This window comes from Scardinius erythrophthalmus, assembly GCF_964197995.2.
Source record: "Scardinius erythrophthalmus genome assembly, chromosome: 8".
Taxonomy (NCBI): Eukaryota; Metazoa; Chordata; class Actinopteri; order Cypriniformes; family Leuciscidae; genus Scardinius; species Scardinius erythrophthalmus.
The window spans coordinates 7121738-7139494 of NC_138228.1; the positions used below are offsets into that span (position 1 = coordinate 7121738).

The 17757-nt window shown below is 39.3% G+C and overlaps 2 protein-coding genes across 5 annotated transcripts in view; one reads left to right on the forward strand and one right to left on the reverse strand.

Annotated features, from left to right (window-relative positions):
- The window catches only part of chd2 (chromodomain helicase DNA binding protein 2), a 28433-nt gene extending 25917 nt beyond the window's left edge, over positions 1-2516 (forward strand). For all 4 annotated transcript variants that reach the window (XM_081373253.1, XM_081373255.1, XM_081373254.1 and 1 more), the window contains one exon: positions 459-2516. In XM_081373253.1, the coding sequence (XP_081229379.1) occupies positions 459-762 (304 nt within the window). In that variant the 3' untranslated portion in view covers positions 763-2516. The remainder of the gene's footprint in view (positions 1-458) is intronic.
- A 3206-nt stretch (positions 2517-5722) lies between these two features.
- Positions 5723-16627, reverse strand: rgma (repulsive guidance molecule BMP co-receptor a). The gene is made up of 4 exons (XM_081373256.1): positions 16484-16627; positions 12651-12766; positions 8886-9403; positions 5723-6577 (listed from the first exon to the last, which is right to left on the reverse strand). The coding sequence occupies exons 1-4, from the start codon at positions 16495-16497 to the stop codon at positions 5876-5878; spliced, it is 1350 nt and encodes a 449-aa protein (XP_081229382.1). The 5' UTR covers positions 16498-16627; the 3' UTR covers positions 5723-5875.
- Positions 16628-17757: the final 1130 nt, after the last annotated feature.

Sequence of the window (17757 nt, forward strand, 5' to 3'; positions counted from 1 at the left end):
GGATCAACAGTTTGCATAGCATCACGTTTGCTGTGCATTGAATAGGTTCACAAAACAATGTTTATGTTGGTAACAATGCCATTCTCTAAAATAGTTACTAGTTTGGTCTATTGGTCTTGGCAAGTTATAGTTTCAAGTGTTATCTGATATGAACAGCTATCATTATGATTTCAACAAGTCAAAACAAGCTACTTACTTCCTCACAGGATTGTCTTTTGCTGAGGTTTTGATGTTGTTAGTGACATTCACACTGATAAGGCGATCATCTGTAAACACACAGTGGTCTACCACAACTCACATAATGCCCAAAACATTGTAACTGTAGCTATGCTTCAACCAAAAGCTACATAGTGTAGCTTTATATTTGTTAACGGCAACATGAAAAATGTCTGTTCTCATGTACAAAACTGTTTTAATGCTGTTTGTTCTGTAGCATTAAAATGTATCTTTGTTTTCAGACATCCTGACCCTAAGAGGAGGCGTTCGGATGAGTACCGCTCCCCGAACTACCACCAAGGGGGAGGAGGAGGGCATCCACAGGACTTCAGAAGGATGCCTGACCACAGGAGCCCCCCTGGAAACCATGGCCCCATGGGGCCTGATCACTACCGCCCCTTCCACCCGGACAAACCCCCACCCCTGATTGACCCCCGTTCCCCTCAGGCTCAGAAATCCCCCCTTGAGCCGATCTCGCCTGCTTTGGAAAGAACTGCCGAGCAGAAACCTGTGACGGACTTTAATTGGAACAACAGGAAGACGTGAAGTGAACACGTAGTGCAGAGATGGTCTGTACTGCCAAAGGAAGTGGCAGAAAGGCCACCCAGGCAATAAATGGAGGAGACGTAACCAGCCACCACCAAACTCCTCTTTATCGCCACTGTGTCCTCTGCTCTCTTCTAGGTTTCATGACAAGGTTAAGTCTGCCATTTTGGACTGAGGAGAAAGAACAAGGCATGGTTAGTCCTGTGGACTACGCTGTTGAAGTATGCCTGAGTTAGAAAGTGCCTCGTGTATTTGGTCTTTGTTGAGAGTCATTAGCAGAAAGGGACTATCCCCAAAGCAAACTTTACTTTGATGTTCATGTCTTTTTGTTTTTGTTATTTTGGTATGTGCAAAAAAGGATTATTTCATGAAAGTAGCCTTTGTGGGAGGAGAAAAAAGGAATCATTTTAATTGCACCTTCAGATGTTGATTCATTGTTCTGTTGAGCTATTCGGTTTGGTTTTGCTCTCTACAATACAGACCCCTGTGATTGTACGTCATTTTGAGGGGGAATTACATGTGCGTTTTTGTCTTTTGATATTTGTTATAATCATGTAGGAGTATTTGTGATGAGCAACAACTGCAACAATTGTTCAAATTGTTTTTCTCAAAATTATTGAATCAGCTAAATGTGTTTTCGCTATCGCAGACACGCCATTTGTTAATATTGTAATGCTTAGATGCTCTGTTGGAGGATAGTAGCCTTGTTTAAAAAAATGAAAGAAGAAAATAAGGCTGAACAGTATTCAGGGTCTATGTCGACCTTGTCAGAACACTAGATAATCATAACACGTAAGCTATCTTTGTCTTTATTTTCTTACGACTGTAACACTTGGCGCCACTCAAGTCCACTTTATGGTCAGTGCTTGTACTGATGCAACTTTTTATTGCACTAAAAGAACAGTACTTGCTTGTTTTTGACTATGTAGTAATGGTAGACAATTACCTGAATTTGATTTTCATGTTTTGTTGAGTTTTCTCAGTATGAGTGTGCTGAAACACTGATACCGTTGACCTATAAGTGGAAATGTGAGTACTGTATGAATGGACAGATGCGTGTTTAGGGAGTGGGCAGGTGTCAAAAGCTATTTTTGGTGAACCAGATTTTGTGCCAAAACTGACAGACTGGCATGCTGGTAAATACCATTCATTGTTTATTTGATGTGTTTCTCCATCTGTGCCTTATTCTTGTGTAGATTCAAACACCGGATTGATATAAGGAAGACTAGCAGTATTATGCTATCTACAATTTCAAAACATTTGCCAGGATGGAATTTTAACTAGATGCATGTCAAGCCAGCTCTGGTGAGTGGGGAACAATGTGGTGTGCTCAATTCCAAAAAATCATGGTAGCAGGACTAGGAGAACAAGCTGGTGAAATGTGGACGTTTGCTATGAAATACTTGAGATGTGTAATCTTCCCCACCCAAGCTCCTGCTCACACTCCACAGACATGTTAAGCTTTGAAACAAGCCAATTTAAAGTAATTTATATTTGTGAAAAGCCACTGTTCAGATTAATTGTACTGTACATATGTTTATAGACCTATATGTATTAAACTTTCCTACATCATGGACAATCTTTGCTTTTGTTCTGCCTCAGATACAATTAGATAACTAGTTTAATGAAACCTACAATGCAGTTTTAACAACATTGTATTTTATTTTATTTAATGTTATTTAGAACATCTCCTTAAATGGTTTTTAAGTAAATAAATTAAAAAATGACGTTTTTGCCTAATAAAGTCACCTTTCTATTGCACTTTTTACAATACAGATTGATTCAAATCAGCTTTACAGTGATGACAGGAAAATAATGCAACAAAGGGCTCGGGATATTGAGATGAGTTCAGTGATGGTTAATTTCTGTTGTTTTAAAGTTATTCGTTTTGTTCATTTATCTAAACAGCTGCTCTGGAGAATACACTGATGTCGTCGTCCAGCTCAGTTCAGTTCTCATATAATGGTGTCGATGCAGGCAGATCAATAATGTTGAATATTAAGAGAATTGTCTCAGCTGTTCGCGCGCTTCACTCGTGTGGATAGCTACTCAGAGGAATGGCGGGGATTGCTGAGGTGAGAGACATACTTCACTGCACTTTTCAGCACTTTTTAAAATCAAAATTACATTTTCCAACAGTTAAATCGAAAAAAGGAATATAAATATAAAGTTATTGTCTGGTAAGGTCCCTCGTTTCTACACGAAGCACGTGTTTTAGAATCATATTTGTCGAATTAGTTATGAAACCTGTAACAACCTTTGAGTCTTTCTGCTCAGTATTTGTTTAAGATAATTATGCAGTTTTATAGCGCTCAAACACGGTAAAGTAATAAATTGTCCTCTGTAGATATGATTTATCATCATCGTTGTAGTCTAAAATGTTTCAGCATTTACCCATTATAGGCTACCATCAGGTGGCAGTCTTAGCCCAACATACTTGGACTAAAAAACTAACGCTGTGCTGTGGTAACTTCCATAGTCAAACATGAGTTCAAACTAGAAACATGAATACAAAAACCCACACATAAAAAAACAAATCAACATGACACTTTATTTTTTATTCAATAAATAATTTACAGTATTTACATGTGGTGTGTGGCACCGCTTTAGTCCTACATACAAAAACAGACTAAGCTGTCTGGTATCTCCCATTCAATGTTAATACATTTGAAAAAGTTATCCACTTTTCTTTAGCGTTACAAGTCTGATAACCTTTTTCACCATCAAGTTAAAACCATGTAAGAGCTAGGTTAAAGAGAATAAAAACATAAAGTGCTTTTGTAATAAACAACACATGAACACCGCAAGTCACACGTTTCCTACCTAGTATTTAGTTACTTTAGGAAGGTGATGTCTCCTTTTTACTCTTTTTCCAAATTAGATCGTACTAAGTCCCTTATATTGTTTTTGTGGTGTTTGTGTGTACACAATATCCCTTTAAACTTAAAGGTAAATTTCACTACACCCTCTGATGTACCAAAAAAAACAGCACAAAATATTATTTGCCAAATCACACAAACGTATATACATGTCACATTACACATATAAATCCAAAAAGCACTGACAACACAAGCACACTTAAACACAAAAGTCATTACAATCATTTTGTATGCTTTCAAATGTCTTTTTAAAGCCATGAACTGCACCAACACAAGCTTTCTTAGCAGTAGTAAGGCTCACAAAACTTTACAGTGTAAGAATAAATTACTGTGAAGTCTCTCAAAGGATTTGTTATGTATAATTAACATCTAAACCATACTTTCAAAGTTCAAACTTTTTACTAAGAGAAATCAAACACTGGTAAGAGACAACTGTGACAGATGACATGATGATGTTATGTGAGCTTCATCTTCCACAAAGACCTTTCCAACAGTCCCTAAACATGGCCTATGAAATAATTACGCCATCAAGGGTGCAGTTTCACTCTTCAAAATAGTGGTGCTATGCATCGTGTGACTTTAGCTTGCCAATACTACTACAGCTATTTACAATACTGAGTTGCCAGTAATCCTGAGCCTGCTAATAGCTGGAGAGCGAATGCCCTCATTTCAAATGTCACAAGAAATGCATGGCAGATGAAAACAATAGCTCCTGCACTGGTCCATCCACCACACTGTAGTTAGCAGCACCTTCCAATATTAGACACAATCAGGACATCTGGTCTGAGCCTAAATACTTAAGTGAACCACAAAGGCCCCATGAGAAAGAGAAAATTCAGCTGTTTGGGAAATTGTTGGCACCATGGCTTGTTCTTTGGCAAAACGCCTTCGCCATAAATTCACAGATCTACAGAGTCGTGAGTTAAACTGGGCCTACAGCACAGCCACGTCGACACCCTTTTGAAATGGAGAGCAAGGCGTTGCTCTTTAAGAAACAGAAAGGATGATTGATGGATCTGCCTTGTGGGTCCCGTCTCAAACTGCAAATATTGTATGGAGAAACTTGGCTCTCTCCTGGATATATATGTTGATTGTTACTTACATGAATATTTTTTTCCATACATTTTTTTTATCTGAAGCAATTGTGCTATTTTCAAAGACAACTCTGTCTTGGGCCACACCATTGTATGGCTTGAATATTTATTTATTTTCGGACTCAATGGCATTTACTTTGTGAACAAAGTAAAGTTATTCTCAACGTGCCTGAAAATGTGTTCAGGCTGAATTCGAACATCCAATTTGACAATGGCGTGAATTCAATAAATATTTGTCAAAATTATAACACCTAAGCAGTATGAGTGTAGTTTAAAGTCTGCTTGACACCCCTTTTTATATTTAAAATGTAGGAAAGAGCTCTTGGCAGGCAGTAAATCTTCTTACTGACCCATGAACCACCACACCAGAGCTACATTAGGACCCTGGGTGCAATATACAGCTATTATGAAACACTTCACATACACACACACACTCACAAGCATTCATATAATCACCCACACAATAACACATCTTTCTCTTGCACACACATAGACAAACTATACAAAAGGCCTGATGTTATAGCCTATTAATCTTCTCTGTAGACAACACGACTTACTAGTCTGACATGGCCTTGGCCAGGGGGCTTTCACTAGAAAGCTACTTTTTCCAAATCTGGAGCTTCTTCAAAGAAAGAACTCCTGCTGGCCCTCCATTGTTTGGAGACGTTAATAAAAGCTCCTGTCATGTCTTTCAACCTGGCTCCGGGAGACATACTTCACCTCTCACTTGGCATCAAGTGAACTGAAGACCATCTCCAAACTCTTCTTTCTGCAAAGGATCATCCGTCTCTCACTCCTGTCAGTGGCACGACACTCTGGTGAGAGCAAGGATGGTTTCATCTGACCCGTGTCTTAGGCCCTCTCAGCACTGCCTTCTCTGTCATTGAGCAGTTATGAGATCAGCAGAGATGGGTGGATCTCCAGGAACGCTTCGGCTCTGGCCTTATGAATGAACGTACGTGATGATAAGAGATGAGTCCATGGCGTGATACAAGACACACAAGTGTGAAAGCCCTCAGCAGAAGCTCGGGCTCTAGCTGAGAAGCCCAGCCTCTGGTAGATGGAAGACAACACAGTGAGAGTAGCATTTCACATGCATACAGCTTCTTACAACCATCTAACAAGAATGTCCAATGGGGACTACAGACAAATGGAACACGAGTCAGTCCATAACTGTACGACAACAAGGCTGATGAGGACTAGGAAACTAAAACCTAATTTTTCGGAGGCCGAGTTGAATATTGTATCCTTTTCAAAGAGGTGGTATCTGTCTTTGTTGGAGTGGAGCATTTTAACATCCTCAAAGGCATAGTAGGCCGCCAGGGTGAAGTTAATGTCCCCAGAAGATAGCAGGTCAAAAACACAGGATTGGAAGTACAAATCCTCCACTGGTAGACGTTCTTTGCACTTGGCCATGGCTGACTGATAAGTGAAGCCAGGGTTAGGACTGCCTGGCCGTCCCCTGCCTAAGCCGTGGCTCTCTGCCGCCCGCGCTCTGAAGGTCCTGAAGTCTATTCGCTGGTTGGCAGGGCAACCATGCAGGCAGAGGTAAAGATCCTGGTTGTCCTGGTCATCCAGCGAATTCACGACCTCCTCTGGCATCCGCACCGCAAAGGTGAGGTAGCGGCCAACTTGCCGAACTACAATAGTGGTGCCAATATAGCGTGCCTGGATCTCTATGTGTTGTCCGGGCACCTTCTCTACCACACGCAGGGTGTTGGCCCCATGGCGGTCCCCTCCATTCTTTGAACCATCAGCAAATGCAGCTGGAAGCTCGTCAGTTTCAGCATGGTACATCTTCTGGTCTACACATTCTTGGAAGTTCTTGAAGATGATTGTTAACTGTGGTAAAGAAGAAGTGAGAGTGAGAACAAGTGAGAACAAATCATTTATAAGTTGATTTAGATTGTGCCAAATTAAGATTAATTATTATTTTGGACATAAATACATTAAAACGCCAGGAACAGAAAGAAAACATTAACTGAATTGCAACATATGTGCTAGTTAACACCATAATCAGATTCTGGAGAAAAAATAGATAACAAATAAAGTGTGCACAATTTAAAATGCAATATTTGTTCAATCAAAACCAGCCAATAAACAGCAGCCAGACAGTGTGTTATGCACCACTGCATGTGGCAAAAGATGGTCACTACTCCATTCTGCATAACTGAGCCTTGTCTTTATAAAACCAGAGGACTGTGTAGTGCAGACCCTCCAAGCCCAGAAGCTTTCGTAATGTCACATTTCAGCAGCAGCTCAAGATACAGGGGGCCAATGTAAACGCACTCTGGAGAAACACAGGTCCAGTCTATGTTACAGCAGACCTCAGTATGCAGACACAAAGACAATCCATTCATGCTGCTCAGAGCCTGCCTGTGAACCCCGGATTCAGCTCCAGGGAGTGGACTTGCGCCAGCTAGAGAGCACAGCCTGCACATGGGCTAATTAGAGAAGGCTGCTCCTACCTCTGACTCCTCCAGCGAGCTGCCATTAGGGGGCCAATGGACTGCTGACACATATGTGACCTCGGGATGTCCAGGCTGCTCTGATCTTGCAAATGATGCATATGAGTGTGTGTCTATGTCCGAGTGGAGACTCAGTTTAGCCAAACCGCCCTATAATCACTAATAGTCCAGTGATCTGCCCCCTGTTGACAGCACCCAACCAATGCTTGATTTTCGCAGGACAGCAAGAGCTTGTTTAAAACTATAGGAATGTCTAGTTTGCACATTCGCTTTTGTCTCTGAGCCACTATTATTTAATAAAAAATCAGCCAACTTAACAGAAATATCATGATCCCTTCCCTCCCTACAAGAAGGAACTGTGGGTCCGTCTACTTAATGGGGAATCATTAGAGGTTTTTGATGGCAGAAAATTGCTTTGTTTCTTAATGTGACTGAGTACAAAGTACTTGTGTTTTTCTGCAGAGGAAAAACTCTGAAAAACATTTAACCCTGGTCACAAAATTACTGCAGCCAAAAGGACATCAGACATAAACGTGTAGTCCTGTGCTTTCACCTTAGGCTCCACAGCTGGCCAATTCTAAGGCAGCTTCCCAGTTTGTCCAATGAGCCGTAAAGCAAAACAATGATAATTTATGAGGTATGAGGGCCAACTAATGCAGAGAAAATATCAGCAGTTTCCTGTATGGACTGAGCACTTAGTTAAAACAACAAAACTCTTAAATCACACACAAATAATGGCAAGGACTGCCACAAATATAGTAACATTAGTCCACAAAAATAAATAAATAAATAAGGCTCTTGAGCCTGGTAACATTCCAAGTTATTACCTCTCTTTTGTTGCTGACATTCCTTTAAAAAAAATTAATCAGACTTTCATCAATTGTTCCTCTTATCACATCTTCATCTAGCCTGGCAAGCCAGACCTACATCAAGATGTTAGGTCTGGCAACTCACCATTGGCACAGCTCAATCCGAGGGGCGGGATAAACGGTTGTCTTTCAAATTCCCTCGGCACGCAATAGGATAGCGCTATAACCAACCAGAGCGTTTTCCCACCAGCGGAGCTAGTTGATAGATGCAACTTTTGCCATATCTGGTCAGCAAAACTACAAACACATCTTCCTTTTTTAAGAATGACTTAATAGCCGTTCTTTGTTTTTTTCTCAAAGAAAAGCTTAACTCCAAGTCCTCCAGAGTCGCGGCCAAAGCCGATTCGAAAGACCGCTGTTCGCCAGCAGCAGCAGCAGCCATTCTTTGTTTTCAAGTAGCAGGGAACCGTCGCAACTCTTGTCGTCATTATGTTAAGCCCGCCCCGCCTACTCTATACACGATGTGATTGGCCTGACTAGAGTTTGGTTTTTCCAGCTCGGAAGTCAACGGAGAGTTGCTAGACTACACTGGCTGCAAAATAAATTTTGCTGCCGCTAGGGTGCGTCTAGATTTCTAGGCTAATCTTCATCCGTTGTGGAACAGATCCAAATACTAACTAGACTCTGCACTTAAGAAGTCTGCATTCTCTTCCCACTGGTAAAACCACACTGTCTTTCACCATTAACTAGTTCATGTTAATGTAGTAGGCCTAGTAGTTGGTTGAGCTAGTTGAAAAGCAGCTGGTGAAATGAGACGGCAGAATGATGCTGAAATACTTTTGCCTATTTATATGAGCCACGAAAAATCCTTACCTTGCTAGTAGCCGTAGCAGAAGACCCAGGCACAACAGGAGTGTTCGTAACCTGCACAGACAGGTACTTATTGTCAATCAGTGGCCAGGCTCCCTCAACTTTACAGGTTTGAAAGTCATCGTTGAATGTGCGGAGATGTGGGTCCCCAAAAAAGCCGCAATGAGTGTAATTGGGAGGCGCAGAATCACGTGGTAGACTCCGCTCATAATGGCACACCTCTGGCCCATCAGAGGGAACGTGGATGTCCGGTTGGGGTGGTGGCTGTACTGGGGGCAGGGGTGTGCGGGCACGAGGCTGGGTTGTGGGCCCTTCTTTGGAGCAGTTGTGTTGGCTCATAAGATCCTCTATACCATGTTGGGCTGAATGGTAGGCCAGGTCACCTCGACATGTACGGGCGGTGCGACGGACGCAGTTGTTGTATGCTCGTAGAGCGATGCAGGGCTCCTCTTCTGGGCCAGATCTGGAGGTGGAGGCCCAGAACTCGGAGTTACACTTGAGGATCTTACACTGCAGAGTTGCTGTAAAGCAAAAAGGGAGATAGCATAAACATACTGGCATGGTCAAACCAAGTTTACACAAAGCTGAAATGAAATAAGCATCAATCAAAGTAGCTGACAAAACTGATTAAGCTTTTATATCGATATTAAACAAACTCCATTATCTTTTTAATCAAGAATAGCCTGTTTTTGTTTCCTATTTTTAGTGTCTTCACTTTTTATCAACATGTCATATAGTAATACTTTTTATTTCAAGTATTTCTAACCTTTAAATGAAGTTTAGTTTAGTTTAGTTTATGTTATGTTCATGAATGCCAGTTGCTCAAGGCCCTCATAACAACACATGAATTCTCTCTACATCTGGACAAAGTGAGGCTTTAATTCCATCAGTAATAAAAAGAAAACAACATTCCAACCAAGTTCCAAGTTTCTGTGTTTTGCCAACTTCCATCAAGTCTAAGTGCTCTAAATGTAGTTTAAAGCAAGGCTATTGTTGTCTCATTGCCTTTTCAAAAATAAATGAAACATACATATTAGAGTAGGCCAATCAACAATTTTTGATTTCATGTGAAATTCAAAATGTTAATGGCATATTCTTATTATGTGTATATATCACAGGGGAGAAAAGCTCAACACTTAAGAGCTATTGTAATACAAAACGTAAAGCAATAAGCATCTAAATAGGCATCGTTACAATGTAATGAACTCTCGACAGGCTTATCTAACTTCATTACCTCACCATGAATGACATCACTTTATATTAGTAAATGGGATATGCTTTATCAAAAAATGCTGATTAAGCTCCCTGTTGGATATCTAGCAATTTCACACTGTTTACGGTGCAACACAAATTAATAGCATTAAGACAAACTGGAAGGAAGCCTTCAAACTAACATTCACACCAACAAAAGTCTATTATTTAGAAGTGTTAATCATCTCATATCAAATTCACACTCATTCACACCTTGTGCTGTCTCTTTGCATTGCTAAGCAGATTGTGGGGGTGCTTTTCAGTAAAGCACCATGGGTGTCAGTGACTGAGGGCAAATGCACATCTGAAAAAAAATCACTTAGAGCTTTAACAGAAGGGGGTAGCTGTGAGTGTGTGTGTGTGTGTGTGTGTGTGGGAGGGTGTAGTCCTAGGACTCTGAATGAAGACAATGCAATTTGCCATTGAGAAGAAACCAGCAGAGTCATAAATTAGCCCTGTGTAAAGGGATTAGGTAGAGTTTCATCAGCCATGCAGGGCAGGAGGGAAAGGGGGCTGAGGACAGCCTTAAAGAAACAGGATCTCTGGAGAGAAACTGGCTCCAGGACCAATGGGTGGAACACAGAGAAGGTCTCACCATTCCACAGGTCAAACTGGATATGAGATAGCCACCTGTCCAGCGCAAAAGGCCGTAATCAAAGGCAAAAGCAATTTCAAGCACATTCCCCTTCCTCGAATTACATGGTTGAATTGAAATCCGAAGGCTTTAGAATCATGTGTTTTTTCATTATTTAAAGATTATCTCTTTCGTTTAATAAAATACAAAGACATGCCAAAACTACACACAACTTTGTTTCCAAATAATCATGCAACTATCTTTGTTGTCTCAGTCACAGACCTGTCTTCCACCTACCAGCTATAAAGGGCATTTATGACCATCTGATAAGAGACAATAGGCTAATTTAAGATGTTAGTGACTAGCACTTGCATGATTGTCTTTTGTTTGGCGTTACATAATGTGAAAGAAGATGGGACACAGGGTGTGAAATCAAACTGAACACTACTTACAACTGACTAGAACCTTGACAGACAAAAACAACACTTGTAAATTCCATTATAATGAGATATAGATCACATTTGGAAAACACAGCTGACCCATTATCACGTGAGAGTGGCTACATTCTTCTACACACATTAGATTTTTCTTCTTATGATATATACTACACTGTAAACATGCCAGGATTTTATGAGCAGTAATTTCCTTGAAAAAATGCTGTACTCAGAATTGAGTACAGCAAAGTACTGTAAAATCAATGCAGGCTAGGTCATTTATCTTTTAATATCATATATTACTATCATATTGATTGTATGTTACTATACACACCAATTAAGGGGAGGAGTATTTGCAATATTGTGGTGATCTGAATGGTTATAATCTCTAGTAAATTTGTGATTTTAGAGGTTGTCAACTAAATGTGCACATCAATACTCTTTATAGAAAAATCTCAATAATTATGACAATACATATTTTTAGATAAAGCACTGAACATTACAAAACAAGTAACTTAAAGTGACAGCAACTGCATAATTCAGTACAGTATAGGCTGGGAACTTAAGTGTCAGTATGGCACTGTGGACATGAAAATATTGCAGCTAATCTGTAAACACAAGTCTGTAGTGTAGACAGTGATAATGTCTGTGATTCTACAAAACAACACTACAATATTCGGTATTTTCCTACTAGTGTTCACTGTGAAGTCCATGTAGTACTACCCAGTATTTACAGCACTGTAAATGCAGACTAATTTTTGTGTGAATTTAACCATACACCTATATAAAAAATATATAGAGATAATTATGACATTTTTAGACTTTTGTTGCACTTTAAAACGTTGCTTTACTATGCTGAAAACGGTCTTAAAAGACTTAACTGTTTTTTTTACATTTTGCCCCAACAAGTCGTGCGAAGGCATGTTATAGGCTAGATGTGGAGGGTTCGCTTCCCCTCCCCCAAACACAACAGCACGTCCCCGCCAGAGCTGTGGGAAACACTGGTACTGGTAGTGCAGCGGAATCAACCCGAACCTTCGGACCATTACGCTTTAATCGAACGGTTTAAACAATGGCTATAAAACAACTAAAAACATCAATCTAGCTTTGCACCCACATTTGTTTCTTCGCATCTTTTCAATGCGAAAAGGTTTAGCACCGTTAATTTAAATGCACACAAGTAGTGCAAACTTGAAAGATATAAACAACAACATTACTCAAGCGTACATTATAAGGAATGTACACTGAGAAGATAAATAACTTTCACCAGACGTAACTGGGTCATGACTAAACGAAATACACCCAACTGCTAAGTAACAAAGCATAAGTTACGTTTGTCGGCGTCATTTCAACATGTTTAACTGCTCTAAGTCTTTTTGTAGCGATTATAATTAACATAGGTTGCACAATTACTTCGAAAGTTAAATGCCTGGAAACAGACATATCATCATTTCCAGTCTTAAAACTTAAAAAAAAAAAAAAAATTATAAATGTGTTTTTTTTTCTTACCTGCTGGAAACAAACAGAGAAACAGAACAAGGAACTGGCAGACTTGTAGCGCCGATGGTCCTGCTCCTTTCCCCATAACCATCCATCCAGCACGGGACAGCGCTCCTCTCCTCTCCCTATTCACACCAGCAATGTAAAGAAATGCGAATTAGAGCAATGCTGCAACTTTCCGTTTGAGTAGAAGTTGCCGAAGAAACGCAACACCCCGAAATCATGCCGCACGCCCTTTCCGTCGTACAAATATCGCTGCTTTTGTCAGGTATTCTCCGTGCAGTGTTGCCAGATTGGAACGGTGATTTCCAGCCCAAAAGCTCACCAAAACCCGCCCACTACAAGAAAAAACCGCCCAAAATTTTACTGCCAAAATAATATGATATAATTTCATTACCATGTCATTCAAGGTTGATAAGCACAATTTGTATCTCCTTAAAACAAATAACAATGATAAAAAAAAATCAAAAAAAAAAAAAAAATCCAGGAAAACAGATCAAAACGGCAATAATTAAGGAGAATTAACCAATATGACTAAAATGTCCAGATGGACACTGTCAAAACGGCAATCAAGAAATGAACCGATGACTTTAACCCTAGGAAAGTACACAATGCAGAACATAACGCAGAATTTAGCAGTCAAAACTGATTCATCGTTGATTCAAACCTTTTTCAGCAGGTGTCAGGGGCGAGTATAGTGCAGTCTGGACGGTGTAAAGTTGACGATGTCTGGTACAGTTAGGCTAGTGTGCACATGACCATGGACATAACTGTGCTCTCCTCTCAGAGTAGTCACCATCGATATCTCCCACCACGTGTACATTTTTAGAGTTGCTCACTATCTCACTCTTTACTGTGTACATACAACTTAGTAGAGGCATTAGCCATCACTTGAATATACAGCTACAACTTATCGCGCTCAATCGCATCTGCCTGCTGATCGCTGATTGGCTAAAAGTGCGTGCTCGTCGGTGATGTCAACACCAATGCCAGCTGACTCTGCATGGGCGTGTGTGTACAGTAATGTCGTGATGACTGATTTTATGGACTACATGCACACTTTATTTTAGTTTTTTAACCAATTAGACTTTAAAATGTAGATGTTTGAAAACCGCCGAACTGATCCCAAACCAGCCCAAATTTTGTCCACCCGCCCAAACCCTTTTTTATCCGCACAATCAAATTCAAAACCGCCCAATTGGGCGGGAACCCGCCCAATCTGGCAACACTGTCTCCGTGTTCACACATTCCCAACCCTCGCTAGAAACGTGCCATCGATCTTCGAGTTTGCTAGTGTCAAGAGGGCGCAGCCTACACTGCGAAGTGCACCAATAAGAAGTCACTGTTTCTCCACCAACCCCTTAATAGTTTCAAATTACGCCTGTGCTTTGAAAAGTACTTTGCCCGTTTGCCATGTAGCCTGTACTCAAGAAAGTGAGCACATTACTGTTACTCTTTAATACATAGCTAATGTGTAAATACTTCCCTGTGCTGGTGCATGCATTTTCAGTTATGACAGGATCAAAATAAGATTGGAAATACAGGTTGCACTTTATTTTAGAGTACGTGCACTTACAGTGTACTTACAAGTACTGGTTAATAACTACATGTTAGGTTCAGGGTTAGTGCCTATAGTTATAACCTAGTTATTGTAATAACTATAGGCTTATAAGTAGGCTACATACATGGGGTTCAGGACTGTAAAATGAAGTGCTAGTGAAATATATTTAAATAAAAATGTAAATTTAAGAAGTTTTTAGAATATTAACATAATATTTTACCAGAGTATGATAATAAAATAGCATTTATTTAAGTCTTACACAAATTCACCCAATTACCCACTTAATCCCATCTGTGCAAAAAAAAAAAAAAAAAAAATTGTTTAGGGTCTAAAGAGAGTTTGTCTATTTCAAACAGAGTTGTCCCCTAAATGTAAGTACAGACGGTCTTGGTTTGATTTCATTTTTTACATGGCCGGTGTAAATAGTCACATGACCAATGCTGTTTAAGTACCATGTTTAGTGCACATTATAATCAAATAATCTGTTGTTAATATATCCAAAATTAAGATAATAAATAAAATGTGTCTGTCTCATATAAAATATAATCACAATGTTTTAACATGAAAGTTGTCATGGGAAAATAGATCAATTTTTTTGTCAAAATAGGGCTCTGTTTTCCCACACATATAGGCTAACTGTAAATTTTATTTTAACAGTAACTTTATTACTACTACTATTTATTTAATTACATTTTTATGTTTTTTTTTTTTTTTTTCAGTTTGTTTCTTTAGACTGTCCAACACAAATGCTTAAATAGTTGATTTTTTTTTTTTTTTTAAAAGGCTTAAAGCAGGGTTGTTCAATCCTGGTTGTGAAGGGCCAACATGAGTATAGCTCCAACTTGTCTCAACATACCTCCCTGGAAGATTCTCGTAATCCTGAAGACCTTGATTACCTTGGTTCAGGTCTTTTTAATTGAAGTTGGAACTAAACTCTGCAGGACAATGACCCTCAAGAGCAGGATTAGAAAACTCATGTTAAAGGCTCATTTAAATACAAAAGAGAGAAACCGTTTTTTTTTTTTTTTGTTTTTTTTTTTTTTGCATTGGTAATATATGCTTTATGAGACAAATAGCAGACTGATTATAGGAAGTAAACAGAAGGGACAGAAGCTGTCAAAATGGAAGAGAAGCCCCTATAGCACCCACAACTAAACTGCAAGAGCACATGAATGTATGATCACCTTTTACATAGTGGTCTGTCTCTGTCAACATAAATGCATCCACCTAATCATCATCATACATCACTGTCATCAATACCCAGGGCTTTCAAAGTATCTAAACCAATATGTGATATAACACTTTATGTCACTGCATTTCCCTCACATTTCAGAATCCCAGACAGATTCCCTTTCCTTAACCATTGTCAATCTTAAAATGCACTGCTGAAATGTGAATTATTGACAGTGCCCCAATCAACCTGAATTCACCCTATAAAATACGTAATCTTACTAGGACTAATATTATTATTTGTGTGAACATGAAGGATGCTTCCCATCTATAAAGTATAAAAGCGAATTATTAAAGCAATCTGATCATAATAGTCTTTTTGAGATCTTGGCAGGTCAAGGTAATTGAAAGGTCCTAGAAGAAGAGGGATGTAGATATGTAATGGTTGTGTTTTTAGTGGTCAGCTGTTGCAGTCCAACAGATGGCGCTTGCACAGTGGTTGAGAATGAATGATATCTCCAGAGAGAGAGATGCGTCCTCCTCATGCATATTTACAGTTTAACTGTAAAAGTGATGCCTATTTTCATTTCAGATTATGAGAAAATAACTTGAATGTAATTAGGCTATATAAAAGCCAAAATATAGCATTATGGTAGCCTACCTTATCTTTAATGAGAAGATATAGATGATGTTGTGAACCCAACCCAGCACAGATGTAGTCTAACAATTTGTGAGTTTAATTGATCATCAAAAGCGTGCGGATAATTTCTAGCGCGGCAGATGCTAAAATATTCAAATTTAGATATAGAGCAGAAGAACATTCATTAGTGATAGCTTGACATCTTAAAACCTCGTTTTTATTTTCTTCTATTCTAATTAATACAAAAATAAAAAAAATACAATCTTTACTTTTTAGACTATTCTTGAAGCCAAAACACATGGCTACAGGCTACAATATGATTTAGACTTGATAAAAAAATCGGTGATATAAGATGCTGACGATATATTGACTATGCCGTTGATAAGAGGAGGTCTTCACATTAACGAACCACTGCAGAATATTTAAAAATAATTTTAGAAGTTATATGTCAAGAAATCACCAGGAACCCACCTTTTTGAATGCATGGAGCTCTTCCACACTTTTGGGTTGAGTTTCTTTGCGGAACCGGGATGGGTCTGCGACTGAAGCGCGTGCAGTCGTGCTTTTATCAGTACGATTGTTTTATTTAAGTCTATACACCGATGTCAAACTCGCGGTGAAGCTCTGCTGTCGTCCTTGCATGATGTCCCCTGTTCCGATAATTTTAAAGGCAAGATAGGTCTTTATCTCAACGCTGCGGTGTCTGATGTTATTTTCATCGGTGCCGTGATCTGGAAATAAAGGTATGATCCGTCAACCAGTTTACCGAGGCACAAACGATAAAAAGGAAAAGCTCGTAAATGTTTTCGAATCGATAGTATTCTTCATTTTGCAGTGGTATTCCCAGGTTCCTCTGTGGCTCTCAGGACTTGAGTAGGAAGAGCCCTCGGGGCAGCAGTGTTGATAGTGCTGGCTCGTTTCCTCGCCTCAGTGTTGTGAAATGACGAGTTTGAAAGTGTGAGGCACAATGATCAGCGCTGCAGTCTAACTCCCCACACTGTCACAGTCAATGCAGCGTTATGTCTGTTAAACCAAGCCTGGAATATATTAACCCTTTTTTTTTTAGTTAATATAATAGAACTAAATAATTAAATGCATGAGCACGTTAGTTACAATGTAATTGCATTAGAAAGATCTTTTTTTTTTCATCTGTAATTCAATGTTGTTGTTGTTTGCGTTATGTGTCTCAAAATTATATATGCATTTTCGATATCTAAGTGCTACAGCTCAGAGTAGTTTAGCATTCTACTATAAACTGTGCAAATTAATGGAAAGTATAAAGAGTGCTGTTGTTACAAACTATCCAAACTACTGGATGGATTGTGACATTAATAGGAAACATGGGCAGTTAAAATTTTGCCCATGAATTTAATGTGGTCAGCAAATTTACGTTCAAAATAATCACCTGTGACTAGGCCCATTGTAAGTGTGATATTGTTTTTTAACAGTTCTATAAACACAATTTATATCCAATAACATGTTTTAGACAAAACAAAAAGAAAAATTGGTCAGTTCTTATTCTACAGTAAATAAAAATGGTCAGAAATAGCCAGAGTATCAAGCTTTGAGTAGCTACCAAGCAACACACAGACTGAAAGCTGGTCTGGAACAGCGTATATATAAGTGGAGTGGAGAGATAGTGATTTTTCCTCCCCTTCTCAAAGCAATCAGTAATCATTCCACTCCAGTTCAGGTTTTTCCACTTACCATTTTCCACACTGAGAAACCCAGTTAGGAGCGAAAGC

Coding starts and splice junctions, on each gene's coding strand:
- rgma (XM_081373256.1), bottom strand. Junction 9,404..12,650: donor TCTCTGTTTGTTTCCAGCAG/GTAAGAAAAAAA, acceptor TTTGCTTTACAG/CAACTCTGCAGTGTAAGATC. Junction 6,578..8,885: donor CTGCTACGGCTACTAGCAAG/GTAAGGATTTTT, acceptor TCTTTACCACAG/TTAACAATCATCTTCAAGAA.